This window comes from Aythya ferina, assembly GCF_964211825.1.
Source record: "Aythya ferina genome assembly, chromosome: 38".
Lineage (NCBI taxonomy): Eukaryota > Metazoa > Chordata > Aves > Anseriformes > Anatidae > Aythya > Aythya ferina.
In genome coordinates, this window is record NC_140335.1 from 142,508 (window position 1) to 170,472 (window position 27,965).

The 27,965-nt window shown below is 52.8% G+C and overlaps 3 protein-coding genes and 1 long non-coding RNA gene across 6 annotated transcripts in view; 1 reads left to right on the forward strand and 3 right to left on the reverse strand.

Moving 5' to 3' along the window:
* DPF2 (double PHD fingers 2) overlaps positions 1 to 10,557 on the reverse strand; it is a gene marked incomplete at its 3' end in the record, with an annotated part of 10,771 nt that extends 214 nt beyond the window's left edge. The window contains exons 1-8 of the mRNA XM_084502299.1: positions 10,466 to 10,557; positions 7,002 to 7,162; positions 6,812 to 6,919; positions 5,572 to 5,735; positions 3,988 to 4,080; positions 3,116 to 3,194; positions 2,381 to 2,422; positions 92 to 245 (exon numbers count right to left, since the gene is read on the reverse strand). Of these exons, the coding sequence (XP_084358425.1) occupies positions 92 to 245; positions 2,381 to 2,422; positions 3,116 to 3,194; positions 3,988 to 4,080; positions 5,572 to 5,735; positions 6,812 to 6,919; positions 7,002 to 7,162; positions 10,466 to 10,539 (875 nt within the window). The 5' untranslated portion in view covers positions 10,540 to 10,557. The remainder of the gene's footprint in view (positions 1 to 91; positions 246 to 2,380; positions 2,423 to 3,115; positions 3,195 to 3,987; positions 4,081 to 5,571; positions 5,736 to 6,811; positions 6,920 to 7,001; positions 7,163 to 10,465) is intronic.
* LOC311426149 lies at positions 7,172 to 8,529 on the forward strand. Of its 2 annotated transcripts, none has more exons than XR_014686607.1 (2): positions 7,172 to 7,652; positions 7,805 to 8,529. It is a non-coding gene; the product is annotated as an uncharacterized lncRNA (long non-coding RNA). The 2 variants fall into 2 exon arrangements; XR_014686608.1 differs by having other exon boundaries at positions 7,923 to 8,529.
* Positions 10,558 to 13,339: 2,782 nt separating the features above from the next.
* CDC42EP2 (CDC42 effector protein 2) lies at positions 13,340 to 17,769 on the reverse strand. 2 transcript variants are annotated; one of them, XM_084502316.1, is made up of 3 exons: positions 17,670 to 17,769; positions 16,788 to 16,863; positions 13,340 to 14,644 (listed from the first exon to the last, which is right to left on the reverse strand). In XM_084502316.1, the coding sequence occupies exon 3, from the start codon at positions 14,632 to 14,634 to the stop codon at positions 14,065 to 14,067; it is 570 nt and encodes a 189-aa protein (XP_084358442.1). In that variant the 5' UTR covers positions 14,635 to 14,644; positions 16,788 to 16,863; positions 17,670 to 17,769; the 3' UTR covers positions 13,340 to 14,064. The 2 variants fall into 2 exon arrangements, with proteins under 2 accessions (XP_084358442.1, XP_084358443.1); XM_084502317.1 differs by lacking the exon at positions 17,670 to 17,769 and adding an exon at positions 16,960 to 17,185.
* Positions 17,770 to 18,483: 714 nt separating this feature from the next.
* On the reverse strand, positions 18,484 to 27,958 carry POLA2 (DNA polymerase alpha 2, accessory subunit). Its single transcript, XM_084502322.1, has 18 exons — positions 27,525 to 27,958; positions 26,404 to 26,531; positions 26,229 to 26,314; positions 25,888 to 25,948; positions 25,676 to 25,782; positions 25,409 to 25,593; positions 25,223 to 25,311; positions 24,989 to 25,144; positions 24,837 to 24,899; positions 24,286 to 24,328; positions 24,037 to 24,161; positions 23,528 to 23,566; positions 23,160 to 23,233; positions 22,751 to 22,859; positions 21,963 to 22,066; positions 21,809 to 21,868; positions 21,013 to 21,139; positions 18,484 to 19,482 (listed from the first exon to the last, which is right to left on the reverse strand). Exons 1-18 carry the CDS (start codon positions 27,646 to 27,648, stop codon positions 19,342 to 19,344), a joined length of 1,821 nt encoding a protein of 606 aa, XP_084358448.1. The 5' UTR covers positions 27,649 to 27,958; the 3' UTR covers positions 18,484 to 19,341.
* Between the last annotated feature and the right edge of the window lie 7 nt (positions 27,959 to 27,965).

Consider the following 27,965-nt stretch of genomic DNA (forward strand, 5'->3'; position numbering starts at 1 on the left):
CCAAGCCTGGGGGAGCTGCCCCAAGGGATCGGGGACGGCACGGGTCTCGCGGCTCGGCAGCCACGTGTTTCGGGGAGCTTTTGCCCCAAACTTGCCCGTTTTCTCACATTTTTGCTCCTCCGAGCGCTGCGAGACGGGCGTGGGGGGCTGCGAGTCGTCCTTGTCGTCCCCCTCCTCCTCGGCCAGGTGGGAGTGAGCGTAGTGGTAGCTCAGCCCCGGGCGGTTCTTGTAGCGCTTCCCGCAGACTGCGGGACAGAAACGGGACATTTTTAACCCCCCTGAAACCCCAAAACCCTCAAGTTTCAAGCGTGGGAACCCCCCCCCCCCTCTCCCCCCCCCTTGGGGAAATTTCTAACGGGGGAAAACTCTGGGTTTTAGGGACGGAGGGAAATCGTTTTGGGGATGGAGAAAGCGCAGCGGCCACGGGCACAGCCGGCACCTGCGGTGCGGTTTTGGGGTCACCCCAAAATCTTCCCAATTCTGCCCATTTTCAGCCCCATTTGCCCATTTTCAGCCCCATTTGCCCATTTTCTACCCCATTTGCCCATTTTCTACCCCATTTGCCCATTTTCAGCCCCATTTGCCTGCTTCCTTCCCCGTTTGCTTGTTTTCTACCCCATTTTCTGCCTTTTGCCCATTTTCTGCCCCATTTCCCCCCCCTTTGCCTGTCTTCTGCCCCATTTACAGATTTTCCACCCCATTTTCTGCCCCTTTTTCCCATTTCCCGACCCGCTCCCCAATTTTCCATCCCGTTTTCTCATTTCCTGCCCCATTTTCTGCTGCGTTCCCATTTTCCGCCCCACTTTCTGCCCCGTTTCCCCCTTTTCCACCCCATTTTATCCCCGTTTTTCCCTATTTCCCCATTTTCCGACCCATTTTCTGCCCCGTTTCCCACCCTTTGTAGGGGTCAATCCCCAAACACCACCCCCCCACTGCTCCCCCCCCCCCTTCCAGGTCCCCACATTTTCCGTGCATTTTTCCACATTTTTTTTCCACCGAGTGGGGGACAAAATCTCCTCCCCCCCGGGAGGGTTTTAAATCTCAATTTTTCCCATTTTTCCCCCTTTTTCAATAAAAGCAGGCACCGAAAACACCAGAGCAAGCAATTACGACCCTTTTTTGGTGGGTTTTTGCCCAACCGAGTGCTCTCGAACCCCCTGGGGAGGGTTTTAAATCCCAATTTTGGTGTTAAATCCTTTTTTTTTCCCCGTTTTTCCTGGGATTTTGCTGAAACGAGCACTCTTGAACACCCCAGGGAGGGTTATAAATCCCAATTTTTCCCATTTTTCCCAGGTTTTCGCCCAAATGAGTGCTCTCAACCCCCTCGGGGAGCGTTTTAAACCATTTTTTTCCCCATTTTTCCCCTTTTTCAACAAAAAAACACCAATCTTGTCGTCCCCCCCCCCCAAGCCAGCGAGGAAGAGGAGTCGCCGCGAAGCCGCCCCCGTTTTCGCTGCTTTTTTAAGCAGGAAAAGTTTATTTTTGCCCTTTTTTTTCCTCTCCGCAGCGATGTGCTTTGGCGTCTCTTGAAAGAGGCAGCGTGTTTTCCCAGCCCCGCCACGGGGGGGGGGATTAAATTTTTGTTTTTCCACCCAAAAGCACCCGCTGCAGAGGGGTCAGGGGGCTCGGAGGCGAGCTTTTGATGTCTTTTTGCCTTTCCCCCTCCCTTTTTTCCCCCGGCGAAGACATTAAATAATTAAAATTATTATCAAAGGAACCAAAAACGAAGGTTTCGGGGGGAGAGAGGCAGGAGGGAATGAAATAAATGGTGAAAATAACCAGAAAAGGAACCAAAAACGGAGGTTTTGGGGAGGAGAGAGGAAGGAGGAAATAAGATAAAGAGGGAAAATAATCAGAAAAGAAACCAAAAACGAAGGTTTTGGGGAGGAGATAGGCAGGAGGGAATGAATAGTGAAAATAATCTTAGGAGGAAATAAGATGAATAGTGAAACTAATTATAAAAGGAACCAAAAACAGACGCTTTGGGGAGGAGAAAAGCAGGAGGGAATGAAATAAATAGTGAAAATAACCAGAAAAGGAACCAAAAATGAAGGTTTTGGGAGGAGAGAACGAAATAAATAGGGAAAATAATCAGAAAATGAACCAAGAATGAACTTTTGGGGGAGGAGAGAGGCAGGAGAAAATAAATAGTGAAAATAATCACGGGAGGGAATGAAATAAATGGGGAAAATAACCAGAAAAGGAACCAAACACTGAGGTTTTGGGGAGGAGAAAGGCAGGAGGGAGTGAAATAAACAGTGAAAATCATCAAAAAGGAACCAAAGATGAAGGTTTTGGGGAGGAAAGAGGCAGGAGGGAGTGAGATAAACGGTGAAAATAACCAGGAACTCTAAAATAAAGCAGACAGAGAGCGGACTACCTCGGTCGGGAGGTTTCAGGGAATGCTTTTGTTTGTAACTATCTGAAACACAGAAAGAGAGAGGTGAGAAACGCACGCACGCACCCGTGCCAAGCGACAGAGGGGACTCGGGGGGGGGGAAAAACGAGGGGAAAAAGGGGAGAAAAGGGGGTTTCGGGGGCGGAAGAAGCCAGCGGCAGCTTGTGCAGGACAGGAGGAAGAAGAGAGAAAGGGAAAGCCCAATTTCAGGCTGGTTTGGGGAAGCTTTGTCGTTTTTTTGGGGAGCTCCTGTCCCATTTTTGGGACCTTGCATCCTTTTAGGAGACCCTTCGTCCTTTTTTCGGGACCTTTCGTCCTTTTTTTTGGGACCTTTCGTCATTTTTTCGGGACACTCCGTCCTTTTTTTGGGACCTTTTTCCTTTCGTGGGGACCCTTTGCCCTTTCTTGGGGACCTTTCGTCCTTTTTTCGGGACCTTTTGTCCCTTTTTGGGGACCTTTCCTCCTTTTCAGAGGACCCTTTGTCCCTTTTTGGGGACCCTTCATCCCTTTTTCAGGGACCTTTCTCCCTTTTTCAGGGACCCTGTATCCTTTTAGGGGACCTTTCGCCCTGCCCCTGCATCATACAGGGGTCCACAAGCGCCCTCCTCCCTCCCCAGGTGCCTAAAATCTCCCTTTTTGAACAAAAAATAAAAGCAACAAGTGTTCAAGCCACGCTTTATCCCCAAAATCAAGCCGCCCCGGGGCTGGGGTACTCACTGTCACAAGCGTAGGGTTTGTCCCGGTCTTCCAAAATTGCCGCGTCCAGCTTCTTACGAGCCCCTCCGACGCCTTTGCCCTTTTAATTTTTTAATTTTTTTGGGGGAAAAAGGCAAAAAAATGGAGTGAAATCACAGCCCGGAGGCTCGCGGCCGCCGCTTAGTGGGGATGGAGCGAAACGGCTGCGGGATCGCTTTGGGTCCTGGGCTCTTTCCCCTTTGGGGTGGGAAGACCCCGAGAGCTCCCCTCGTTAAAAATTAGGGTAATTATTTTGGGGGGGGGGTCATTCAGGCTCAATTAGTGGCTTAATGACTGATTCAGGCACCAGTAAAGTGCCAAAAATGTTGGGATTTGGAAGAAAAAACAGTGCCAGGGGTCAACTAAAAGACACCACGACGGGGTTAGGCATCAGTAAAGTGCCCAAAATTTGGGGATTTAGAAGAAAAATAAAGGCAAGGGTCCTTTGACAGGTGCTGGGATGGGGTTAGGCACCACCAAAGTGCCCAAAATTTGGGGATTTGGAGGAAAAAACAGCAGCAGGGGCTATCTAAAAGACACCACAATGGGGTGAGGTATCAGTAAGGTGCCCAAAATTTGGGATTCAGAGGAAAAATTGCACTGGGGGACCTCTCACAGACGCTGGGATGAGGTTAGGCAGCAGCAAAGTGCCTAAAATTTGGGGATTTGGAAGAAAAACAGAACCGGGGTCATCCAAAAGACACCAGGATAGGGTGAGGCACCACCAAATTGCCAAAATTACTGGGATTTTGAAGAAAAACATAGCCAGGGGTCATCCAAAAGGCACCGGGATGGGGTGAGGCACCACCAAAGTGCCCAAAATTTGGGGATTTGGAGGAAAAAAGGGTCCCCACCTTGGCTTTCCCCTTCCCTCGCCGTTTCGGTGTGTCCTCCTCGTAGTCCTCGTCGTCCAAATCGTCGAGGAAATCGTCAGGCTCGAGGATGCGCTGGGGGAGAGGAGAGGTTGGTGGAGAAAAAGCTTCAGAATGGGTAAAAGGGGGCCAAAAAAAGGGAGAAAAAAAAAAAGGGGGGGAGCGTCAGGCGCCCCCCATCCTAAATTTGGAGGAGGATGGAGGGTTTATTTGGGGGAAGGGGTAAATGGCAGCTTTTTTAGGGGGAAATGGTGCTCTTGGGACAGAAACAGAGCCTTTTGAAACAGATTTTTAGGTCCAAACATGAGCGTTACAGGTCTGAACCTGAGCCTTTTGAGGGGGGGGGGAAGAAATTGCACTTTTAGGGGGAGAAATGGTGTTTTTTGGGGGGAAATAGTGCCTTTTGTGGGGAGAAACAGCGCTTTTGGGGGGATATGGGGCTATTTTGGGGGAAAATTGAGCTGTCTTGGGGGGAAATGGTGGTTTTTGGGGGGAAATGGAGGTGGTTTTGGGGGAAAATAGTATTTTTCTAGGGGGAAATAGAGCTGTTTTGGGGGTAAACTCTGTTATTTTGGGGGGGGAATGGAGCTATATTGGGGGAAATGGTGTTTTGGGGGGAGAAACGGAGCAATATTGGGGGAAATGGTGGTTTTGGGGGAGAAGTGGCATTTTTTTGGGGGGGGAAATGACACTGTTTTGGGGGAGAATGACATTTTATGAGGGGGAGAAAAGGAGCTCCTTGGGGGGGGAGAAAAGGAGCTTTTTGGGGAAAGGAAATAGCGTTTTTTTTGGGGGGAATGGAGCTTTTTGGTGGAAAACAGGGCTTTGGAGGGGGGTAAATGGCACCTTTTTTAGGGGGAAATGGTACTTTTGGGACCGAAACTGCGCTTTTTGAGGCTGAAACAGAGTCTTTTGGGGGGAAATAAAGCTTTGGGGAGAGGAGGGCGTATTTTGGGGGGGAAGAGGGGGACAAATGGTGTCTTCGGGGGGGAAATGGTGCCTTCTGAGGGGAGAAACAGTGCTTTTGGGGGGTTAATGAAGCTATTTTGGGGAAAAATTGAGCTTTCTTGGGGGAAAATTGAGCTTTCTTGGGGGAAATAGAGGTATTTTGGGGGAAAATGGTATTTTTCTAGGGGGAAATACAGCTGTTTTGGGGGGAAATTGTGTTTTTTTGGGGGGAAATGGAACTACTTCTGGGGAAAATGGTGTTTTTTGGGGGAGAAATGGTGGTTTTGGGGGAGAAGTGGCATTTTTGGGGAGAAAAATGACACTGTTTTGGGGGAGAATGACATTTTATGAGGGGAAGAAAAGGAGCTCCTTGGGGGGCGAGAAACGGAGCTTTTGGGGTGGGGGAGTAAAGGAGTTTTTGGGGGAAGGAAATAGTGTTTTGGGGGTGGGAATGGAGCTTTTCTGGGGGAAATGGCACCTCTTTTAGGGGGAAATGGTGCTTTTGGGGCGGAAACCGAGCGTTTTGAGGTGGAAACCGAGCGTTTTGGGGCGGAAACCGAGCGTTTTGGGGCGGAATCGCCGTTTTTATCGCCAGCTTCCCCAGGAGCCCCCCCGCACCTTCCGTGCACGGCTGTTGGTGACGGGGAACTCGCCCAGGCTGTCGTCGTCCCCGCGGGGGTCGGGCAGCGAGCGCTTCTCCAGCGGGTCGGTGCGCAGCAGGGCCTCCAGGCTGCTGCCGTCCTGAGACATCAGCCCCTCCTTCTTCAGGGCCTGCTCTGCCTCTGTGGGGAAATAAAATAGGGGAAAAATGAGGGGAAAAATGAGGGGAAAAATGAGGGGAAAAATGAGGGGAAAAATGAGGGGAAAAATGAGGGGAAAAATGAGGGGAAAAATGAGGGGAAAAATGAGGGGAAAAATGAGGGGAAAACGGGGGGGAGAAAGGGACAAAATGGGGGGAAAAATGGGGGAAAATTGGGGAAGGGGAGAGAAATGGGGGAAAAAATAAGAGAGGGAGGGGGAAAAAGGGAAAAAATAGGGGAAAAATGAGGGGGGAAGGGATAAAGTGGGGCAAAAATAGGTGGAAAGGGGAAAAAGGGGAAAAAAGGGAAAAAATGAGAAAAATGGGAGGGAGGGAGGGAGGGAGGGAGGGAGGGAGGGAGGGAGGGAGGGAGGGAGGGAAAAAAATACGGGAAAAATCAAAGGAAAAGGGGAAAAATGGGGGAAAATGGAGGGGGAAAATGGGGAAAAAAGGGAAAAATTAGGGGAAAAATAAGAGAAAAAGAGACAAAATGGGGGGAAAAGAGGGGAAAAATGGGGGGAAAGAGAAAATCGGGGAAAAAATAAGGGGGGGAATAGGGGAAAAAAGGGAGAAAATAGGGGAAAGATAGGGAGTAGAAAGGAACAAAATGGGGGAAAAGGGGAAAAAAAAGGGGGGGAGGGGGAAATGGGGAAAAAATGGAGGAAAAATAGGGGGGAGAAATGGACAAAATGGGGAGAAAATGGAGGAGAAAATGGGGAGAATATAGGGGGAAGAGGAAAAATGGGGAAAAAAAGGGAAAAATGGGTGAAAAAAGAGAAAAATTGGTAAAAAAAAAAAAATGGGAGGGAAGGGGGAAAAAAGGGAAAATATGGTGGAAAAATAGGGGGTAAGAGGGAAAATGGGGAAAAAGGGAAAAAATGGAGGGAGAAGGGGGGGAGAAATGGGGGTGAAGGGGGGCAGGGACGCGTGCCGGGCTTCCCAGGCTGATTTTGGACCTCCTGCACCCCACCAGGGTCGGGTGGAGGAGCGAGGAGCTGCACCGCCGAGGGGAGCAGGACCCCAAAAATCCCCCAGAAAGTGGTAGAAAAAAGGTTTTACCCGGTTTGATGGAGGGGAAGGAGAGCCTGGGGTCCTCGGGGGGGTGCGCGCGGCGCTTCTTCCTCCAGCGGCGCGCGGGGTAGGAGTAGAGCTGCCCGGCGGCCAAACCTGGGGGCGGGAGGGGGATAACGAAGGTTACGAGGATAATTAGGAGGAAACGAGGGTGGGTTTGGGTGGGCCGGGGCCGTACCCGGCCCTCGGTGGCGTTTCTCCATCCAGATGTAGCAGTTGCTCTGCGCCACGCCGGTCTGCGAGTCGAGGAAGGGCAGGCGCACGCTGCGCTCGGCGCAGAGCCGCGCGTTGTAGCTGTGGCACTGCTCCATGGCGTCGCGGTAGTACTGCTCCCCCAGGCTGCAAAAATGAGGAAAAAATGGGAAACGGGGGGGAAAAAAAGGGCTTGGGGATCAAATAGGGGGGTGGGGGAATGAGGTAAGGGGGGAGGAAGTGGGGTGTGGGGGGAACGGGTGGGAAGGGAATGGGGAGAAAGGAGAGTAAAGGTGAGGGGGGAAAAAGGCCCAAAATAGGGGGGAAGGAGGCCCAGAATGGGATGTGTGGGGGAAAAATGGGTCAAAAAGGAGTGTGTGGGGGGAAAAATGGGTCAAAAGGAGCCCCAAAATGGGATGTGAGGGAAAAAAGGGGTCAAAGAGGACAATGGTGGGGAAAATGGGTGGAAAGGAGGCCCAGAATGGGATGTGTGGGGAAAAATTGGGTCAAAAAGGAGTGTGTGGGGGAAAAATGGGTCAAAAGGAGCCCCAAAATGGGATGTGCGGCAGGAAAAATGGGTCAAAAAGGAGAGTGGTGGGGAAAATGGGTCAAAAGGAGCCCCAAAATGGGATGTGGGGTGGGAAAATGGGTCAAAAAGGAGTGTGTGGGGAAACATGGGTGAAAAGAAGCCCCCAAAATAGGTCAAAAGGAGCCCCAAAATGAGATGTGAGGGAAAAAAAGCAAAAAATGGGTCAAAAAGGAGAGTGGTGGGGAAAAGTGGGTGAAAAGGAGCCCCAAAAAGAGATGTGGTGTGGGAAAAATGGATCAGGAAGGAGAGTGGTGGGGGAAAATGGGTGAAAAGGAGCACAAAAAAAGGCTGAAAAGGAGCCCCAAAATGGGATGTGAGATGGGAAAATGGGTCAAAAAGGAGAGCAGTAGGGAAAAATGGGTGGAAAGGACCCCCAAAATAGGATGCGGGGAAAAAATGGGTCAAAAAGGAGTCCCAAAATGAGGTGTAGGGTGGAAAAAACAAGTCAAAAGGGAGAGTGGTGGGGAAAAGTGGGTCAGAAGGAGCCCCAGAATGGGTGGAAAGGAGCCCCAGAATGGGATGTGAGGTGGGAAAAATGGGTCAAAGAGGAGTGTGTGTGGGAAAAATGGGTTGAAAGGAGCACCAAAATGGGATGTGTGGGGAAAAATTGGGTCAAAAAGGAGTGTGTGGGGGAAAAATGGGTCAAAAGGAGCCCCAAAATGGGATGTGTGGCAGGAAAAATGGGTCAAAAAGGAATTTGATGGGAAGAAATGGGTGAAAAGGAGCCCCCAAACCAGACAAAAGGATCACCAAAATGTGATGTGCAGAAAAAATGGGTCAAAACGGAAAGCAGTGGGGGAAAAAGTGGGTCAAAATTGAGTGTGGTGCGGAAAAATGGGTCAAAAAGGAGAGTGGTTGGAAGAAACGGGTCAAAAAGAGCCCCAAAATGAGATGTGGGGTGGGAAAAATGGGTGGAAAAGTAGTGTGGTGGGGAAAAAATGGGTCAAAAGCTGCCCCAAAATGGGATGTGGGGAAAAAAAATGGGTCAGGAAGGAGAGTGGTCGAGAAAAATGGGTGAAATGAAGCCCAAAATGGGTCAAAAGGAACACCCACATGAAACGTAGGGTGGGAAAAATGGGTCAAAAAGTAGTGTGAGGGGGAAAAAATGGGTCGAAAAAGAGCATGGTGGGAAGAAATGGGTGGAAAAGGAGCCCTAAAATGGGTCCAAAGGAGCCCCAAAATGGGTCAAAATGCATTAAATATGGATTTGGGTAAATAACTACCGATTTGGGTAACTAAATATCGACTTGGGTAAATAAATATCAGTTTGCTGGAGCATAATGTGACATCCAGTGCTCAATTCCTGATGTTTTAGCCCCAAAAAGCTGGAGGTGGAAGCGTTTCAGACCCACCCCCAAGCTCTCCGGGACGCAGTGTCCCTAAATTCTCTTATTTTTCCCTCTTTTGGCTGCAGAGGGAGCCCCAACGCCGGGCTTGGGGAGCTGAAACCTTCCTGAGGTTCCCATTTCTGCCTGATTTGCCCCCAAAACGAGTGCCCCAATAACACACACAAAGCCCTAAAAGCACGTCGATTTAGGGCAAAAAGGCTGAAAAAAAAAAAAAAAAAGAGTTCGGCTCACGTTGGGGCCAGAGGGGGACGGCAAAAAGCCCAGGAAACAACATAAAAAATGGGGACAATGATGAAAAAGTCTGGAAAGAGCACAAAAAAAAAAACTACGGGAAGAACCCAAGACCCTATGGAAAGTATCAAGAACCTATAGAAAGCGCCCAAAATCACTCCAGGAACATATAGGGTCATCCCCCCAGGGACAGTATAGGGGGAGGAGAAATTTCCCAGCCCTACAGGGGAGCCCCAGCCCTATAGGTCCCCTCACACAGGGCCCTATATGGGGACATATGGAGACCCCTACCCCTATAGGGCCCTCTAGGGCAGCCCGTTATAGGGCCCTACAGGGGGGATCCCCCTCTGCAGGGATCTATAAGGGGCACACAGGCAGATGTATAGGGGCTGCTGCCCCCATACAGGGACAAAGCCACATGCAGGGCTCCATACAGCCCCCTCCAGGACCCTATAGACCCCCTCCCAGGGCCATATAGGATGGAAACATCCCCCCAGGGCCCTCTAGGATACCCTATAGGGACCAATAAGGGGAGACAATCCCCCCTCAGGCCCTACAGACCCCCTCCCAGGGCCTTATAGAGAGAAAATCCCCCCATAGGGCCCTCTTGGGTCCCCTATAGGAACCAACAGGGAGCGTGACACCCCCAACCAGGCCCTACAGACCCCCTTCCATGGCCCTATAGGGGAAAAACTCCCCCCTAGGACCCCTATGAATCTCCTATAGGGACCAACAGGGGGGGACAATCCCCCCTCAGGTACTATAGACCCCCTCCCAGGGCCGTATAGGGGGAAAATCCCTACCCACAGCCCTCTAGGATCCCCTATAGGGACCAACAGGGGGGAGCAACACCCCCCCAGGCCCTATAGACTGCACATAAGGGCCTTATAGGGGAAAAATACCCCCCCAGAACCCTCTAGGATCCCCTATAGGGACCAACAGGGGGGGATAATCCCCCCTCAGGCCCTATAGACCCCCTCCCAGGGCCTTATAGGGGGAAAATCCCCCCCTAGAGCCCTCTAGGATCCCCTATAGGGACCAATGGGGGCGGACAACCCCCCCTCAGGCCCTATAGACCCCCCTCCCAGGGCCTTATAGGGCGAAAATCCCCCCCCCAGGGCCCTCCTGGCTCCCCTATAGGCACCAATAGGGGGAGCGCAACCCCCCCCCGGCGCCCACTTGGACTCGCCCGCCGTGGGGCAGCCCCGCTCCCGGCGGCCGGGCCGGACCGGACCGAACCATTGCGCCCCCCCCGCGCGGGGGGGGCCGAGGCGCACTCACAGCTTCACCACGTTCTGGACCACCGCCGCCATTTTGCCTCCGCCGCCGGGGGCCCTGCGCCGCCCAGCGCGCATGCGCGGCCGGCCGGGAGGGGAGGGGAGGGGAGGGGGGAGCGGGGCGCGGAGGGGAGGGGGAGGCGGGGCGAAGGGCGCATGCGCGGTGGGCGGGAGCTGCTCGCTCCCCCCTCCTCTCCCTGCTGCGCCGGTTGGGTTCTGCGCATGCGTGGCGGGAAAGGGGCGGGGGGAAAGGGCGGGAAAAGGGAGGCGGGAGGGGGAGGGGCAAATGGGAGAGGGGAGGGGAGGGGAGGGGCAAAAGGGGGGGGGCAAAATGAAGGGGTGGGGGCAAAAGAGGGGCAAAAGGGGGGGAAGGGGCAAAAGGGAGGGGTGGGGGGCAAAAAGAAGGGCTGAGGGGCAAAACCCCAGAAATCCAGGACAGTTTGGGTCGGAAGGGACCCTAAAAATCATCAAATTCCTCAATCCTGCCCCAAAACCGGGCTGCTCAGAGCCCGGCCAGCCCAGCCTTGTGCCAGGGGTGAGAGAAGTGATCCTGGAAGAGAACACTTTAATAAAATATATTAATTTTATTGATTTTTTTAAATTTATTTCCACAGTTTGTTGGGGACCGCACCCATTTCCCAAACCGTAAGAGACTGGGATACGAAGACAGACTCAAAATCTCCATTTTTGACCCATTTGAAGGCATCAAATCCCAAATCCCAACCGGGAGGCCTCACATTTTTTTTTTTTAAAGTCACTAAACCAGCCCAAAAACTGATTTTTAATCAATTACCCCAACCCTACAGCTGCCTAAAAGCCCCACAGCCTTCTCCCATTTCATTCTGCCAACACATTTCTGTCAATTTTTTTTTGTCATTTCCCTACTTTATGGCCCATTTTGGTTTTATTTTTTCTATTTCTGGGCCTTTTCGGGGCAGATTTTGACAGGAAACTTTATTCAGGCCCCAAATTTGGGGGGCAAAATGGAAGATTTTTGGTAGGAGGATGAGGAAGGAGGGGGGCAGGGGGCCAAGGAGAAGGGAAAAAACATGATGGAAATGGGGGGAAAACGGGGAAAAAAAATGAAGATAATTGGGAACAGAAAGCCAAAAGGATCCAGGAATAAAATACAGAAAAATGACATGAAAAAAAAAAAATCTGTCCCGTGACAGGGTGGTGAGGAGCTGCAGCAGAGTGGGCAGCAGTGAGGATTTGGGCTGAAATCACGCTCTTTTGGGTAAAAAAGAATTCCGGGGGCGAGCACGTTGCTTTCCTCAGGGTTTTTTCAACACTTTTTTGGCTCCTCCTTGTGGAAAGATGAGCACAGCGGCAGTTTTTCCCCGATTTTTCGCCTTTTAACACCATTTCTGTCTAATAAGCACTGGGTCTGAAAGAAAACTTTTTATTTTTTAGGATTATTTATTGTCTGTAGGGAAAACTTTTGTTGTTTTAGCATTACTAATTGTCTGTATAGAAAAAAAATATATTTTTTTAGGATCATTGTCTGTAGGGAAAATGTTTTGTTTTTTTTTTTTAGGATTATTAATCATCTGTAGGGAAAACTTTATTTTTTAATATTATTTATTCTCCTGTAGGGAATTGACATAGAAATCCCCATTTTTGCACAAAATTTGTGCTTCCCACCTGGCGAAAGCCGTGGGCAGAGCAGCTTTCCTCCTCCTGCCGACCCGCCCGCCTCTTTCCTTTATCAATTTGTGCAAAAAAAAATTAAATCCGTGAGTTTTTTTTCCCCTAATTTGCTGGGAAATCGGGTTATGGGATGCATCGGGGACACTGCAACCTTTTTTTACACAGCCGCCCGTTATCTTAACCCCCTCCCCTTCCCCGAGCTGTAATTAATCCCTCAAAGCCCTCGTTAACTTATTCTGCCTCAATTTTCCCCAAAAAAAGTGAGGAGAAAGGCGTTGTTTGGTGCTGGCGGGGCGAGGCACGGCAGGGAGCTTTTTTCCTGCCCGAGTGACTCACGCTTCTCAGAACGGGCATAAAAATGCTGGGTTTAGCAACACTCATTTCCAAAAATCGCTCCTTTGGGGAGTGACTAATTGGGGAGGGGTTAATTGAGTAACGATTAATTGGGGAAGGAACGCACGTGCCGGCAGGGTGGGGTCCTGGGCAGGGTGCCTGGTAGGGAAGTAGGGGGAATCCCAAGTGGTTGCGCTGTTTTTTTTGGCTAAAGTAGCTAAAAAGAAATTAAAAAAATCATTAAAAATGCTTTTTTTTTCAGCTTTTTCAGCAGGGGAGCGGTGAGGGAGATGAGACACGGAAAAAAAGGGGGGGAAAAGGGGAAAAAAGGAGCCAAATCATGTGCTCAGAAGGGTGCTGTGATCCCCAGGAGCAAAAAAAAATATATCAAACAAGGTGGGTTTGGGGCCAAATTAAGGCCAAATTGGAGCAGTTGATGCCCCAAATAAATAAAATTAAGCAGGCTGCCTCCTCCTTGACAGTTCTTATTCCAAGCAGGGCTGTTAGCTTGCCAATTAACCCCAAAATCTTGCCAATTAACCCCAAAACATTGATGCCTAGCCCCAAAAGTTGCCTTTTAACCCCAAAATGTAGCCTTTTAACCCCCAAATCTTGACATTTAACCCCAAAACATTGCCATTTAGCCCCTAAATGTTGCTCTTTAACCCCAAAATCTTGCCATTTGACCCCCAAAGTTGCTGTTCAGTCCCAAGCTACCTTTCAACCCCAAAACACTGACATTTAACCCCAAAAGTTCCTATTTAACCCTAAAATGTTGCCATCTAACCCCAAAATCTTGTCATTTAACCCCAAAATTTTGCCATTTGCCCGCAACCTTCCCTATAAGCGCCCCCCCGACACAAACGGGCCGAGTAAATGAGAGCCAGGACACGACTGCACAGTGCTCATTAGTCTAATGCCTCGTTAATTAACGAATGCCTCATTAATTAACAATTCACCCATCCAAACGTCGGCCGACAACGTACGGAAACACCAAAAACCACCGAAAAAACAAAGTCAGAGAGCTCCCCGAGAGGTTCCTCAGCAGCCTTCTTCTGGGCTAAAAAGTGCTGAAAACGGTTAAAAGCGACGCAGTTTATTAAAACCCGAAGTTTTTTATGCCCCAGCGGGATTTTCCTTGCCTCGATCCTGGGTCACGAAGGAAAACGCAAGTCCCCGTGGCCCATTTTGCCCCAAGATCAGCAGAATTGGGGGGTTTTGGCAATTTGGGGAGCCCGAGGACGCTCCTCGCCCTCCTCCACGTCTTCTTTTCACCTTTCCAACTCCAACCCTGCGCTCCGGGCACGATTTTCCTCGCAAAAACGGTGTTTTTCGGCTTCTCCTTCTTCTCCCTCACCCTCAAAGCCTGGCAGGGTGGGTGTTGTTTTTTTTCCAGAGAACCACCGAATTTCCCCATTTGCGGCGTTTTTGCTTCACCAAGCCAACGCGTCAGGAGCTTTTTCACCCATTCCTCCACCAAACCCCTCCCGAAACGTGCAGGGTCGGCAACGGTTGAGTTTGAGCCAACGGGAAAAAGGAAAAACGATGGAAAAACACCCGTTTCTCGCTGGTTTTGTGTTGTTTTGGTTTTGTTTTCCCTTTTCCCGTTTCTGCTCGCTTTCAGGTCAAGATCTGCACCGAGCCCTCCGCTTGATGCCTCTCCATCACCTGCAGGACGTCCTCCAGGATGGACGGCCCCAAGTCGACGTGGAGGGAGAGGAGGGAGCCGGCGTGCGGGAGGAAGGGCTCGGCGCCCCGCTCTTCCTCCTCCTCCTCCTCCTCTTCCTCCACACCAACCCGCTCATCCAGGTGCAACCGCGGCGGTTTCGGAGGAGCCGGCGCCGCCGGCAGCGTCAATGCCTGCGGGGCGCCCAGAACGGGTAAAGAAACGGCGTTTTTGAGCAACGGCGAGTCCGCCTCCGACGTCGGGCGCTCCCCTAGGGTGGAAGTCCGGGCGAAGCGGAAGGAGGAGGCGCCGGGGGGCTCGGCGCGGGGCAGGAGGTGGAATTTGCCGCGGAGGAAGGAGACGTCGCCGAAGGTGTCGCCCTCGCCGCCGCTGCCGACGTGGATGGTGTGGCGGAAATCGCCGAGCGGCGGGCTGATCATGTCGCAGGACAGCACCTCGCGCAGCTTGGCGCGCTTCCCCTTGCGGCCGCCACGCTTCAGGTAGATCGGCGCCTTGGCCGACATGGCCAAAGACCTGGGGAGGGGGAAGGGAACAGCAGGGGTAATTAGTTAATTGCGGCTCGTTGACATTTCTAGACTTTTAGTTGGTCAGACAGGTTATCAGTAACAAACCAACCCAAAAAACTCATGAATTCCAGGTGATCTCTCTCTGTTTTAGTTGGTCGGACACCTTATTGGTAACGAAATGACCCAAAACATGAATTATTTCCCAATGCTCTTCCTCCAATTTGGTTGGTTGGCCATGGTATTGATAATGAAGTGACCCAGGTAATTAATTAATTCGAGGTCATCTCCTCTTCTCCACTTTTAGTAGGTTGGATGCGTTATCGATAATGGAACGACCCAAAAAACTCATTAATTCCATGTGTTCTTTCTCTGTTTTAGTTGGTTGGACACCTTATCGATAACAAAATGACCCAAAACATTAATTAATTCCAGGTGCTTGCTCTCCAGTTGAGTTGGTTGGCCGTGTTATTGATAACAAAGCGACACAGGTAATTAATTAATTCCAGGTCATCCTCTCTTCTCCACTTTTAGTTGGTTGGACACGTTATCGATAATGAAACAACCCAAAAAACTCATTAATTCCAGGTGATCTCTCTCTATTTTAGTTGGTCAGACACCTTATCGATAATGAAACAACCCCAAAAATTAATTAATTCCAGATGCTCTTCCTCCAATATAGTTGGTTGGCCATGGTATTGATAATGAAGTGACCCGGGTGATTAATTAATTCCAGGTCATCTCCACTTCTCTTGGTTGGGTGTGCTACCAATAACAAAATTACCCCAAAAATTCACTAATTCCAGGTGCTCTTTCTCCATTTTAGTTGGTTGGACACGTTATCGATAACGAAACGACCTGGATAATTAATTAATGCCATGTTATCAATAACAAAATGCCCCAGGGAATTAATTAATTCAATGTCACTTGTCCATTGGGGTTGGTTGGCCATGCTACCAATAAGGAAATGACCTGGAGAATTAATTAACTCCAGGTGCTCTTTCCCTAATTTAGTTGGTTGGCCATGTTATCTGTAACAAAACCACACAGGTAATTAATTAATTCCAGGTGCTTTTAGTTCGTCAGTCCCATTACCGATAAGGGAATGACCCAATTAATTAATTCCAGACACTCTGCTCCTCTACCTGGAGCTGGTGGCCATGCTACTGATAACGAAGCCCAGGTAATTAATTAATTCCGGGTGCTCTCACATCTCCTTTTCAGTTCATCAGCCACATTATCGATAACAAAACCACCCAATTAATTAATTCCAGGTGGGTGAGGCCTCTGGGAATTGATTCTGGGCTTTGCTTTGGCTTTTTTAGCCCAAAAGAGGAGATTTTTTTAAATTTTAAGTGCCCTATTTACCTCTTCCAGCCACCCAGCCCCACACTTAGTAAAAAAATAACTACAAAACCCACAGATTTAGGAAAAAGGGAAGGAAATTGTGATTTTTTCCCGCCCATTTTACTCCTCTTCATCCAACCCCACCAGGTTACGCACCCGGTTCTAGGCACAGATTTTGAGAAACGGGGAGGAAGCGAGCAAAATAAAAGCCAAAAACGCTCAGAGCGTTGAGTTTTGGGGGGAAATCCTGGCGTTTTGTGCTTGCTTAGAGCACAAAATGATGGCAAGCACCCGCCCGAAGGCTGACACTGCAGGATTGGGCTTCGTTAATCCCGGGTGGATTAAAGCCTTAACGACAGCCTGCGGCGGAAGCGGCAGCTTGGCCAAAAAGTGTTGAAATCGTTGGGGGGAAAAAAAAAAAATATCAGAAAACAAAAATACACATTTTTGCCTTGTTTTCCTCAAGCCTGGCCGCTTCTATTCAGTGCCTGTGAGCAGAAATCGCTCCTTTTGCCCTTTTTTTCCCTCAAAAAGCAGCCAGAGCTCGCTGCGAACGCCCTTTGTGTCCACCAAAAGGGGAAAAACGACCTTAAGAAAACCACATTTTTGGCCAACACCTCCTGGAAAAGGGTCAGCAGGTCACAAAAACACATGGAATTTAGGTTTTTAGGACAACAAAAATCCTCCAAATCCCTTTTCCCCGATCTTCTCCAGCTCCCCCCAGGCTGGCGGTGTCGCTGGGCAGGGCAGAAGAGGTAAAAAGTGGTTAAAAATTCTCGTTTTTTCCCCCATTTTTGGTGACTTACGCTCCGTCAGGCAAAGGCTCGCTGGCGATTACCGGAGCGGCGAATTTCCCATCCCGGTGCCTCCAGGGAGAAAAACCTGCAAAAAAAACACAAAATAAGGTAATTAAAAAAAATAAACAGAATCCTCCGGGACACCTTAAGGGGGGGGAAAGCAAAAACCAAAGCTGCTCACCCCCCCCCTCTGCCTCTTTCCAGTCCCTTTTCGAGCCTTTTTTTGGGAGAAAAACCACCCGGAGGAGGCTCGGTGCTGGAGGACGCAGAATGAAGCCCCCCCCCCGGGGAAGGATTTGGGGTGAGAAAGGGGAATTTCGGGGAAAAGGGAGCACTTTTAAGGGGTGGGGGTGTGGCGGAGCCTCGGTTTCGCCCAACTCACCCCCCAGCAAGGGGGAAAAACCCCAAAAGGGGGAGGAAAAGAGCAGGAAAAGCAGCGGGGTGGGGCGGCTCCGCCACCGCCCCCTCCTTTAAATCCCCTAAATCCGGATTTAACCCCCCGTTTACACCCCAAATCCCATTATTTCGGGGGGCTCCGAAGGGGGGGGGGGGCGGTCGGGAGCCTGGCAGCCGGGCGGTGAGGGGGGGCAGGAATTGGGGTTTTTGGTTTTGTTTGTTTTTTTTTTTTAGGGTTTAAAAAACCCTCTACCCCCCCCCACACCCCAAATTTAAATCCGATTTCAACCCGGTTTCAATCCGGTTTGGGACCAGCGTTCCAGCAGGATTTGGGGTCCCGACGAACCCCCCCCCCCCGGCCCCTTTTCCTTCTCCCGGCCACCCTCGGGGGGATTTCGCAGCAAGGACACCCCGACGGCCCCAAAACCTCCCTTTTTTGCCTTAAAAACGCGCTGCCCCCCCTTTTTTTTCCCCCTTTTTCCCCCCTTTTTCCACCTCAGCAGCAGGGCCCGGCGGGGCAGGAAGGAGCAGCGAGGAGAGCCCCACCCCGGAGGCCTCGCTTCCCCTACACGCAGGGGGAGGCCCCAAAATCCTTGGGTTCGCTCCCAAAATCCTCAGGTTCGGCCCCAAAACCCTGCCCGAGGTTCTCCCCCGCCCCTCTGCCTGGTCGCTGAGGATTTTTTTGGGGGGGAGAAATCATTGGAAACCCCCCAAAAAGCCCCCATTTGCCCCCAAATGAGGATTTTTATTTATTAAAATTCCGCTTTTGCAGGTGTTTTGACTGAAAATGGTGTTTTTATGAGGGAAATTGAGGTGGGGGGGGGTTGGGGGAGCTGTGGAGCTGAAAATGGGGCAGAATCGGGGCTCTGCTCAGATTTTTGGCCTTTTAACATGGGCAGCACCTGCAGGCATTAAAAAAGGGGAAAAAGAGCCCCCAAAAGGGGGAAACCTTCCCCAAAAATGTGGGAAACCATCCCAAAAGGGGGAAAGAGCCCCAAAAATGAGGGAAACCATCCCAAAAAACAGGGGAGAAGCCCAAAAAATGAGAGAAACCCTCCCAAAAATGGGGGAAAGCGCCCCAAAGAAGGGGGAAAACATCCCAAAAAGGGGTAAAGAAACCCAAAATGGGGGAAAGGGCCCCCCAAAATGGGGAATCGCTTCCAAAAAAAGGGGAAAAGAGACCCAAAATGGGAAAAACCCTCCCAGAAAAGGTGGAAGACCTCCCAAAACAGAAGGAAAGAGACCCAAAAAGAGGGAAAGAGCCCCAAAAATGGGAGAAATGGCCCCAAAACCAGTCTTTCACACACGCTGAAGAAAACAGCACTTTTATTTGATGTGAGAAACCCTAAAATCTGTCAGGTTGGGGGAAGAATTGAAGCAGGGATGCAGCAGAAACGGGGCCGAGACGCTTTGTGTGGATATTTGGGGTGAAAAAGAGAAATTTTGGGGCCCAGCCCCGCATCACCCCCTGCTGAGGATGGAAACGGTGAGGGGAGCTCCCCCCCTAAATCCCTTTTTTCCCCATTTTTCCCCTAAACGTGGATTTGGGGTGGGACAGAGGCACCCAAGACTCCATTGAGGTGGCTGAACACGGAAATAAATTGAGGGAAAAAACAACAAAAAGAGGAAAAAAGGAGGAAAAACCTCAAAACCCACCACAGAGGCAGCACCAAAAAGTGCTAAAATTGCCTCTTGCACCGTTTTTCCCCCCAGATTTTGCTTTATTTCCAGGATTCCAGGCACAGGAGCAGCACCCCAAACCCCACACAAGGTGGCAGCAGTGCTAACGAGGTAATTAACAGCAGGAAATTAATTAGCACTGACATCACTCCCTAGAACTTTTGGGGTTTTCTAGCTGTGGATTTGAGGCAGAAAACAGCAAAAAAAAGGGCTCGGGGCCAAACGTGACACTGGGAATTTGGGAATTTGTGCGCCTGGGGGGGGCGCCTGCAAATTAATTACTCGCTGATTAATTAACCTCGGGGTCCCCAGAGGGGGAGCTGAGGCGGGCGAGCCCCAAACCTGTGGAAATCCCAAGTGAAACCCTCCTGCTCCTGCTCGTTAGTCGTTATTCCTTAATTAACGCCGCCGCTCCAGCTGCGTTTCTCCGTGGCGATCCGCAGATCCCGTCCGTGGGGGGAATCTTTTTTTTTTTTTTTTTTTGGGGTCAGATTTTGATGATTTGGGCCGAGACGCAGGGGTGGCGGCGCTCGGGGTCGCGGGGCCGCAGCAGGAGGCGCCCGTAGGTGCCGCCCACCCGGCCCTTCGTCAGCCGCCCGGGGTTGAGGCAGACGCAGCCCAGCACGTCCTGGGGGGAGAAGAGAGAAGGGATCGAGTGCGTTGGGATCCAGCGGGATCTTGGGGGATCGACTGGAGGGATGGGGGAGACATTGGGGGCTTATGGGATCGATGAGGGGCTTGGGGGGACCGATGGGGGCTTGTGAAACCCGCGGAGATTGGGGATCGGGTGGGATCGACTGGGGATCTGGTGGGATCGACTGGGGGCTTGTAAACCCCACGGGGATTTGGGATCGCCTGGGGATGTTGTGGGGTCGATAGGGGGTTTGTGGGATCGACTAGGGGCTTGGGGAATCAATTGGGAGCCTGTAAAACCTGCAGTGATTTGGGATCAATTGGGGATCGACTGGGGGCTTGTAAACCCCACAGGGATTTGGGATCAAACGGGGATCTTGTGGGATCGACCAGGGGCTTGTAAAATCTGCAGTAGTTTGGGGTTGATCAGGGATCTCGTGGGACCAACTGGAACTCGTAACCTCCCTGGAGATTTGGGATCGACTGGGGATCTTGTGGGATCGACTGGGGGCTTAGGGGATCAATCAGAAGCTTGTAAACCCCACAGCAATTTGGGATTGAACCGGGATCTTGTGGGACCGATTGGGAGCTTGTAAAACCTGCAGTGATCAGGGATCTTGAGGGATCAACTGGAGCTCATAAACCCCACAGGGATTTGGGATTGACTGGGGATCTCATGGGATCAAATAGGGGCTTGTGGGATTGATGAGGGGCTTGTAAACCCCCATAGTGGTTTGGGATTGAACGGGGATTTGGTGGGATCGACTGGGGGCTTGTAAACCCCACAGGGATTTGGGATCGCCTGGGGATGTTGTGGGGTTGATGGGGGGTTTGTGGGATCGATGAGGGGCTTGGGGAATCAATTGGGAGCCTGTAAAACCTGCAGTGATTTGGGATCAATTGGGGATCAACTGGGGGCTTGTAAAACCCACAATTTGGGACTGATTTGGGATCTTGGGGGATCATATGAGATCTTGTAAAACCTGCAGTGATTTGGGATCAACTGGGGATCTTGTGGGGTCAATGAGGGGTTTGTGGGATCAATTGGGGATTTAGGGAATCAATCAAGAGCTTGTAAAACCCGCAGCGCTTCGGGATCAGTTGGGGAGCTGGTGGGAGCGACTGAGGGCCTGTAACCCCTCCAGTGATTTGGAATCAATTTGGGGATCTTGTGGGATCGACCAGGGGCTTGTAAGACCCGGAGAGATTTAGGATCGACTGGGAACCTTGTGGGATCGACCAGGGGCTTGTAAGACCCACAATTTGGGACCGATTTGGGATTCTGGGGGATTGGGGGGGGGGGGGGATCTCGTAAAACCCACAGCGATTTAGGGATCTTGTGGGATCGACTGGGGCCCCGCAGTGATTCGGGGGCGCTGTTGCAGCACGCTCGAGGCGGCCACCGTCTTCTCGCTCGTTAGGGATCGATCCCTTCTTATCAGCGATCCCTCACGGCGATCGATTGATCCCTATTGGCGATCGATCGATCCCAATCGGTGATCGATCGATCGGTCCCGGGGCCGACCTTGACGAAGTAGCGCAGCTCCGAGGGGGTGACGAGGACGTGGGGGGTGGCGGGCAGCCAGGCGAAGCGCGCGAAGCTCTCGTAGTCCACGTTGAGCTCCTCCGAGGGGGGGTACAGCGGGTAGTAGCTGGGGGGGGAGGGGGAAAAAAGAGGTTTTGGGGCCAAAAAGGGGGAGTTTGGGGGTTGGGGGAGTGGAAAGGGGGGGGTTTAGGGGCCCAGAGGGGGGTGTTGGGGGGGGGAAGGGGGATTTGGGGCACCCAAAGGGGACTTGTGGGGCTGGAAAGAGGGGTTTTGGAGGCCCAGAGGGGGTAATGGGGATTTGGGGGCTGGAAAGGGGGATTTGGGGCACCCAAAAGGGGAGTTTTAGGGGCAGAAAGGGGGCTTTGGAGGTGGAAAGAAGGGTCTGGGGTGCCCAAAGGGGGATTTTGGGATGCCTAAAGGGGAATTTGGGGGCAAAAGGGAGATTTGGTGGACCCAAATGAGGTATTAGGGGCAGAAAAGGGGATTTGGGGGGCCAAGAGGGGAGGTCGGGGCACCCAAAGGAGGACTTGGTGGGGCTGAAAAGGGGATTTGGAGCACCAAAAGGGAGGATTTGGGGCCAAAAGGGGAATTTGGGGGATGATTTGCTTTGGGCTGAGCGTGGCGATCATCTATCAGCCTGACATGTGTCCCCCCCGCAGGGCTAAAACCCCCCAAATCCCGCAAAACCCCACAAAAGGCAACTGTGGGATGGAAGAAGTGCCGAGGCGCTGTAGGATTTCCCCCTTTCCACCCCAAAGCGGCGCCGGGCGCTCACCTCTGCTGCGTCAGGACGTGGCGCAGGATCCGTGTGAAGCGGTCCGAGCTCCCCGACGAGCTGTGGGGTTCATTAAGGACACAGCCTCTTAATTAGGGGGGCCAGCCCTAATTAACGGGGTCGCGGGGAGCGTTTGGGGCTGGATCCTTCCCACCTGATCTCCTCGGCGCCCATGTGGAAGAGGAGGTCAGTGGAGGTGAGGCCGAAGACGGTGCCGTCGATGTCCAGGGTGCAGGGGTCCGAGACGAAGAGCACACGCTGTGGGGAGAGGGGGCAAACGGCCCCAAAACGCCCCGAAATGGCCCCAAATCCTGCCCTAAACGGGCTCAGGGGCACGAAAAATCCCAAATCTGCCCCAAAACGCACTTGGTTTTCCCTCAATACTGCAAAGTGGGACCTAAAAATCCCAAATCTGCCCCAAAACACACTTGGCTTTCCTTGAATACTGCAGAGTGGGACCTAAAAATCCCAAATCTGCCCCAAAACGCGCTTGGTTTTCCTTGAATACTGCAAAGAGGGACCTAAAAATCCCAAATCTGCCCCAAAACACACTTGGTTTTCCTTGAATACTGCAAAGTGGGACCTAAAAACTCCAAATCTGCCCCCAAACATGCCTGGCTTTCCTTAAGTCCTTTTAATGCAGGCCCAAAACTTGCCCCAAAAGGCCCTAAATCCACCCCAAAACACCAAAAAACGCCCCCAAATGACCTCAAAGCCACTCCTAAATGCCCCCAAATCACCCCCCCCAAAGGCCCCAAACCTTCCTGTAAATGCCCCCAAATGCCCCAAAGCCACCCTAAAATGCCCCAAACCCACCCCAATCACACAGAGCTCCCCCCAGACACCCCAAAACTGCCCCAAATTGGAAAAGGAGGCAGAAAAAGCCCCAAAATAAGAGGGGTGGGATTTTGGGGTGAAACGGGGCGTTATTGGGTCCGTTACCGCTCTGTCCTCCTTGGGCAGCTCGGGGCAGGGGAAGGGCGGCTGCGGGTAAACGCAGTCATGGTGCACGTCCCGGGACGATGGCACCAGCACCAGGTGCGGGGCGGCACTGCCAACGGGGTGAAAAAACAGGATTTAGGGTCAGGGAGGAAAAAAAAATAGGGTTTAAGGGACGGGGAGATAAAAACAGGGGTTTAGGAAATGGGGAGAAAAAGGGAGATCTAGGGGACAGGGAGGAAAAGGAGGGGAACGTGGGGATTTAGGGGATGGGGAGGAGATAATTGGGGTTTGGGGAATGGGAAAAAGGGAGATTTGGGGGATTTTTGAAGCCTAGAAAAAAAGGGATTTTTGGGGTCCAGGAAAAAGGAAAAAAAAGGGATTTAGGGGAGGGGGAGGCCGCGGCCCCTACCTTCGGGTCCCTTCTAGGATCATCTTGAGGCAGAGCTTGAAGACGTCGGAGAAGGAGGCGGGGAGCTGGCAGTTCTGGGGGAAAACGAGGGGATTTTGGGGAAAACAAAGGGGCTTGGGACAAAAGAAGGGGTTTGGGGGGATTCCTCGCTTCCTCCTGCTTTTAGGGCACTCCCCGGCCTCCCCTAAAGCAGATGGAACAGCCAAAACGATAAAAACACTGGGTTTTGACTCATTCTGGGGGCTTGTGACAACAATCTGCCCCAAATCTACAGGGAGAGGAAGGATTTGGGGTGAAAAACCACAGTTTTTGTAGGGTCAAGGCCACAGGGGGCCCCAAAACCCACAAATTCACACCCCCGGACTCACCTCCACCTGCTCGTGCTTGGCATCAACAAACGGCCCAAACTGTGAAGGAACGGGGAAAAATCAGAGGAAAATGGGCAGGCTGGCCTCAAAACTGCCCCAAAAAAGGTATTTTGATGATTTTCGGTCATTACATTTTTCCCCCTCAAGCCATCGGGGCAAACCTCATTGTGGATTTAACTCCTGGGGGGCTCCAAAAGCACTGTTAGCTCTTAAAAAAAAATGGGATTTTTTTGTTGCTTTGGGAAGAAAAAGAGGCTTTTTGGGGTTTTTCCCAAAAAAAAGGAGCTCTCCCCTTAGCAACCCCACAAAATTCCCCTCGTTTGAAGTGGATTTAGGGTAAATTTGAAGGCGTTTCCGTGCCGTAAGCATCAAATTCGGGCTCAAAACAGGGACAGGGAGGTCTGCAGGAATTCTGGGGGGGGTCCTAAGGGATTTTTAAGGGGTTTTGATGACAATTTAAGGGGTTTGGGGAAAATTTTTTGGGGGGGGGGCACCCCGCAGAGCCTCACCAGGACGCAGACGTCGGGGCGGTCGCGGGCAATGACGTCCAGGAGGTCGGAGAGGGGGTCGAAGGCGACGCTGTCGGAGGTGGCGTAGGGCCCGCAGGCCACCAGCACCGCCCGCTGCTCGGGGCCTGGGGGGGGCCAGGGGGGGTCAAGGGGGGCTTGGGGACCCCCCCGGCACCCCAAAATTGAGGGGGGTCCTCGAGGGGTCCCGTTAGGTTTGGGGGGTGGAAGGGGGAGGCGCTGGGGGCTCACCTGCGGCTGGCGGCGGAAGGGAGGGGAAGGGAAGGGGCTGGGGCTGCGGAGGGAAGAAGGGGAGGAAAACGGGGTGAAACGGCCCCAAAACGGGGTGAAACGGCCCCAAAACGGGGTGAAGAGCTTCCCAAAAAGGAGAAAGAGCCCCAAAATTGGGTGAAAGGGTTCCCCCCTCCCCCAAGAAGAAACAGAGCCCTGAAAGTGGACCTGACCCCAAAACAGAAGAAAACCAGCCCCCCTCCAAAAAAAACCCTCCTGGGCAAAGTTGGTGCCCCCAAAATATCCTAAAACCAGCCCCCCCCCCCCAATAGGGACCCCCAAATCCCCTAAAAAGCCCCCCCCAAATCCAAGACCCCCCCAAAAAAGAAGCCAGACCCTCCCAACCCCCCCAAATCAAAATTGGGCCCCCCCCCAAACCCCCCTCCTCAGCCAAAACCGGGATCCAAAAACTTCCTCAACCCCAAACCAGCCGCACCCCAACTCTAAACCAGCCCCAAAACCACCATTTTTCACCCCAAAACCACCGTTTTCCACCCCAAAACCTCACTCACCTCATAGAGCCTGGACACCACCAACATCTTCCCGGTGCTGTTGATCCCCTCCAGGGCCACGATCTAGAAAAAACAACCAAAAAAATCAATAAAAAAGGGGGATAAAACCCCAAAAAACTCAAATTTTGGGGGCTTTTGGGGGAAATCCCGACCTGGCCGGGGAAGAGGGAGAATTCGGGGAGCTCGGAGAGGTCGAGGGGGATGCGGGTGCCCCCCGAGCGCTGCCGGTCGCCCTCCAGCACGGCCGACTTGGCGTTGAGCTTCCCGTTGCTGTCGCAGGCGATTTGGCCCAGCAGGGTCACGGGTTCCTGCGAAAAAGGGTAAAAAAGGGAAAAATTCAAAAGGTTATATTTAAAAAATGGGATACGAGGCCCAAAGGAGCTTGCCTGAGCCGGGAGGAGCGCCGAGGAGAAGTCCTCGAGGCCGTGGTGGGTCCTGAGCGCGGCGCCGAGCTCCTCGATCCGCCAGCAAAGCACTGAGAGAGGGGGGAAAATATCAATGCCGCCCCCAAAAAACACCTAAATTGCCCCAAAATGAGGGGTGACCCCCCCCGTGCCCACCCCCAGCCTCACCTTCGCGGACATCGAGGGGTTTTTGGAACATGAATTTGTAGGATTTGGTCAGGGAGTCGTCGGGGTGGGGGAAAAGTTTGGGGGCGCAGCCCCCGGAGCCCCCAAAAAGGGTCTGGGGGACGCCGAAGGAGGCGACCACCTCCCCCCGGCCCCCCCGTGCGGTGTATTTTTGGGGTGGGGTGGCGCTAAATAGGGGAAAAAACGGAGAAAAAGGTTAAAAAGGTGATAAAGGGGAGGGGAAAGAGGAAGTGGAGGGGGAGGTTTTACCTGGGGGAGAGGCTGGAGGGGGAGAACAGCGCGTAGGGGCTGTGGGCTGAGGGGGGCCGCTTGGGGCGAGGGGTGGCGGGGGGGGCCCCGGGGCGTTTTTGGGTGGTCTGCGGAGAAAAAAGGAGGTTTTGGGGTCACAGGGGGGCTTGGAGGGGGAAAGTAGGGGAAATAGGAAGGGTTTGGGGTCAAAATGGGGGGAATTTGGGTCGCACCTTGGAGGGCGTGGTGTAGGCATCCAGCAGCTCCTCCTCCTCCTCTTCGTCCTCGTCCAGCCTGGGGGCTCGTTAAGGAGTAGAAATGCCTCGAAACCACCCCAAAATCCCCCAATTTTGAGGGTTTTTCTTTTAGGGCGCCCCCCAGCCCCACCCCAAGCCCCTCACCGTTAATTTTTGGTGCTAACGAGGCTTTGCTTTGGAGTTTCTCTCCAACCCCCCCCCAGTTTTCTTTACTTTATTCCATAACTTTAACTTACTTTCCCCCCCAAAATACCCAAATCTTCAATTTTTTATAGTAAACTTAGCTTTCTCCCCCCGTTTTTCCCCCAAAACGATACAGCTCCTGCAGGGAGTGGACGTCTCGGAGGCCGCCGTGGCGGCTGCTCGACCTCCGGGAAGCTCTGCTGCCCCTCTTGGCCAGGACCTGGGGGAAAAAAAAAAGAGGGATGGGTGCGCGTGGCCCCCTTCCGCCTCCTTTTTGGGGTGGTTTTGGGGTCTTTTGGGGGTCCCCACCTCGTGCTCGAAGGCGGCGAGGCTGTCGAGGGTGAGGCGGGGGTCGAGGTCCTTGCTGGTGACGAAGGCCAGCAGCTCGTTGGCCAGGGGCACGGGGCCCAGCCGGTGCGTCAGGCTCAGCTCCAGCACTGGGGGGGGGGAAATGGGGGGGATTTGGGGTCCCACGAGACCCCAAAAAGCCTCGGTGGGGTGTTGGGGTGAGAGCAGCCCTGCCAGGCGTCACCCCCCAGAGCCCCAAAGCTCCCCCCCCGCTGTGTTCCCCAAGTGTTTTCCCTGCAGTAGGCAATGCCACCCCCAAATGCCTCTCTGACAGCCCCAAAATCACCTGAATTCCCCCAAAAAGGCTCCCCTGTGGCCTGAAACACCCCCCCCGTGACCCAAAACTGCCCCCCAGCCACCTTCTGTGACCCCTTGGACTGCCCAAATCCCTCCGAAACACCTCCCTGGGATCCTGAAAGCCCCTGAATTGCCCCAAACACCGGCCTGTGACCCCCCAAAAAACCACAAATTGTCCTAAATGCTACCCTGTGACACCAAAAGACCCCTAAATTGCCCCAAACACCTGACTCTGACCCCAAAACCCACACAAACGTGCCCCAAATCCTTTCTCTATGACCCTAGAAGCCCCCTAAATCACCCCAAACACCTTCCTGTGACCCCAAAGCCACCCTAAACCAGCTCAACTCCCCCTCAGATTACCCCAAACGCCTGCCTGCAACCCCGAAACCCCCCCAAATCACCCGAAACTTACCTCGAGTCACCCCAAACTCCCTTCAAATCCCCCCAATGCCCTCCCTGTGATGCTGAACCCACCCTAATCGCCTCAAAACCCCTGCCGGTGACCCCAAAACCACTCCAAACCGACCCAACTCCCCCTCAGATGCACCAAACCCCTTCCTGTGACCCCAAACACCTGCCTGGGACCCCATTCCCGCTCCGAATCCCGCCAACTCCCCCTCAAATCCCTCTCTGCGACACAAAAACACCCCTCAATTGCCCCCAAACCCTCCCCCTGCGACCCCAAAACCTCAAGGAGTCATCCCAAATCACCCTGGGACCCAAAAAAAACCCCTCAAATCGCCCCAAAACCCCTCCCCTCGCCCCCTCGCCCCGGCCCTTACGCTTCTCGGCCACATCCTCCCCGTCGCAGCGCAGCTCGAACAGCGCCAGCTCCCGCAGCACCGCCTCGGCCGGGTTCGGGCCCGCTCCCGGTCCCGGCCCCGGTTCCAGCCCCGGTTCCGCCATGGTCGCGCCAAAAATCCCGCGCCGGCGCGCCCCCGCCACGCTTTCCGGCCCCCAGGGGGCGGGGCCTCGCCTTATAAGGGCAGGGCGGCCGCAAGTGGGGGTGGAGCCGAGGGAGGTGGGCGGGGTTATGCAGATGTAGGGTGAGTGGCCAATGGGAGAGCGAGGGGCGGGACGATAGGGGGTGGCAGGTGGGGGCGTGGCTGTGTTACGAGCCAACGGGATAACGAGGGGGCGGGGCGTTAAAGGGGTTAAAAGTGGGCGTGGTTACGCAGATTTAGAGTGAGAGTAGCCAATGGGAATGGAGGGGCGGGGCCCGG

Coding starts and splice junctions, on each gene's coding strand:
- POLA2 (XM_084502322.1), bottom strand. CDS start 27,648: ATGGCGGAACCGGGGCTGGAACCGGGGCCGGGACCGGGAGCGGGCCCG. Junction 24,329..24,836: donor TGGTGTCCAGGCTCTATGAG/GTGAGTGAGGTT, acceptor TTCCCTCCGCAG/CCCCAGCCCCTTCCCTTCCC. Junction 23,234..23,527: donor CCAAGCACGAGCAGGTGGAG/GTGAGTCCGGGG, acceptor GTTTTCCCCCAG/AACTGCCAGCTCCCCGCCTC.
- CDC42EP2 (XM_084502316.1), bottom strand. CDS start 14,634: ATGTCGGCCAAGGCGCCGATCTACCTGAAGCGTGGCGGCCGCAAGGGG.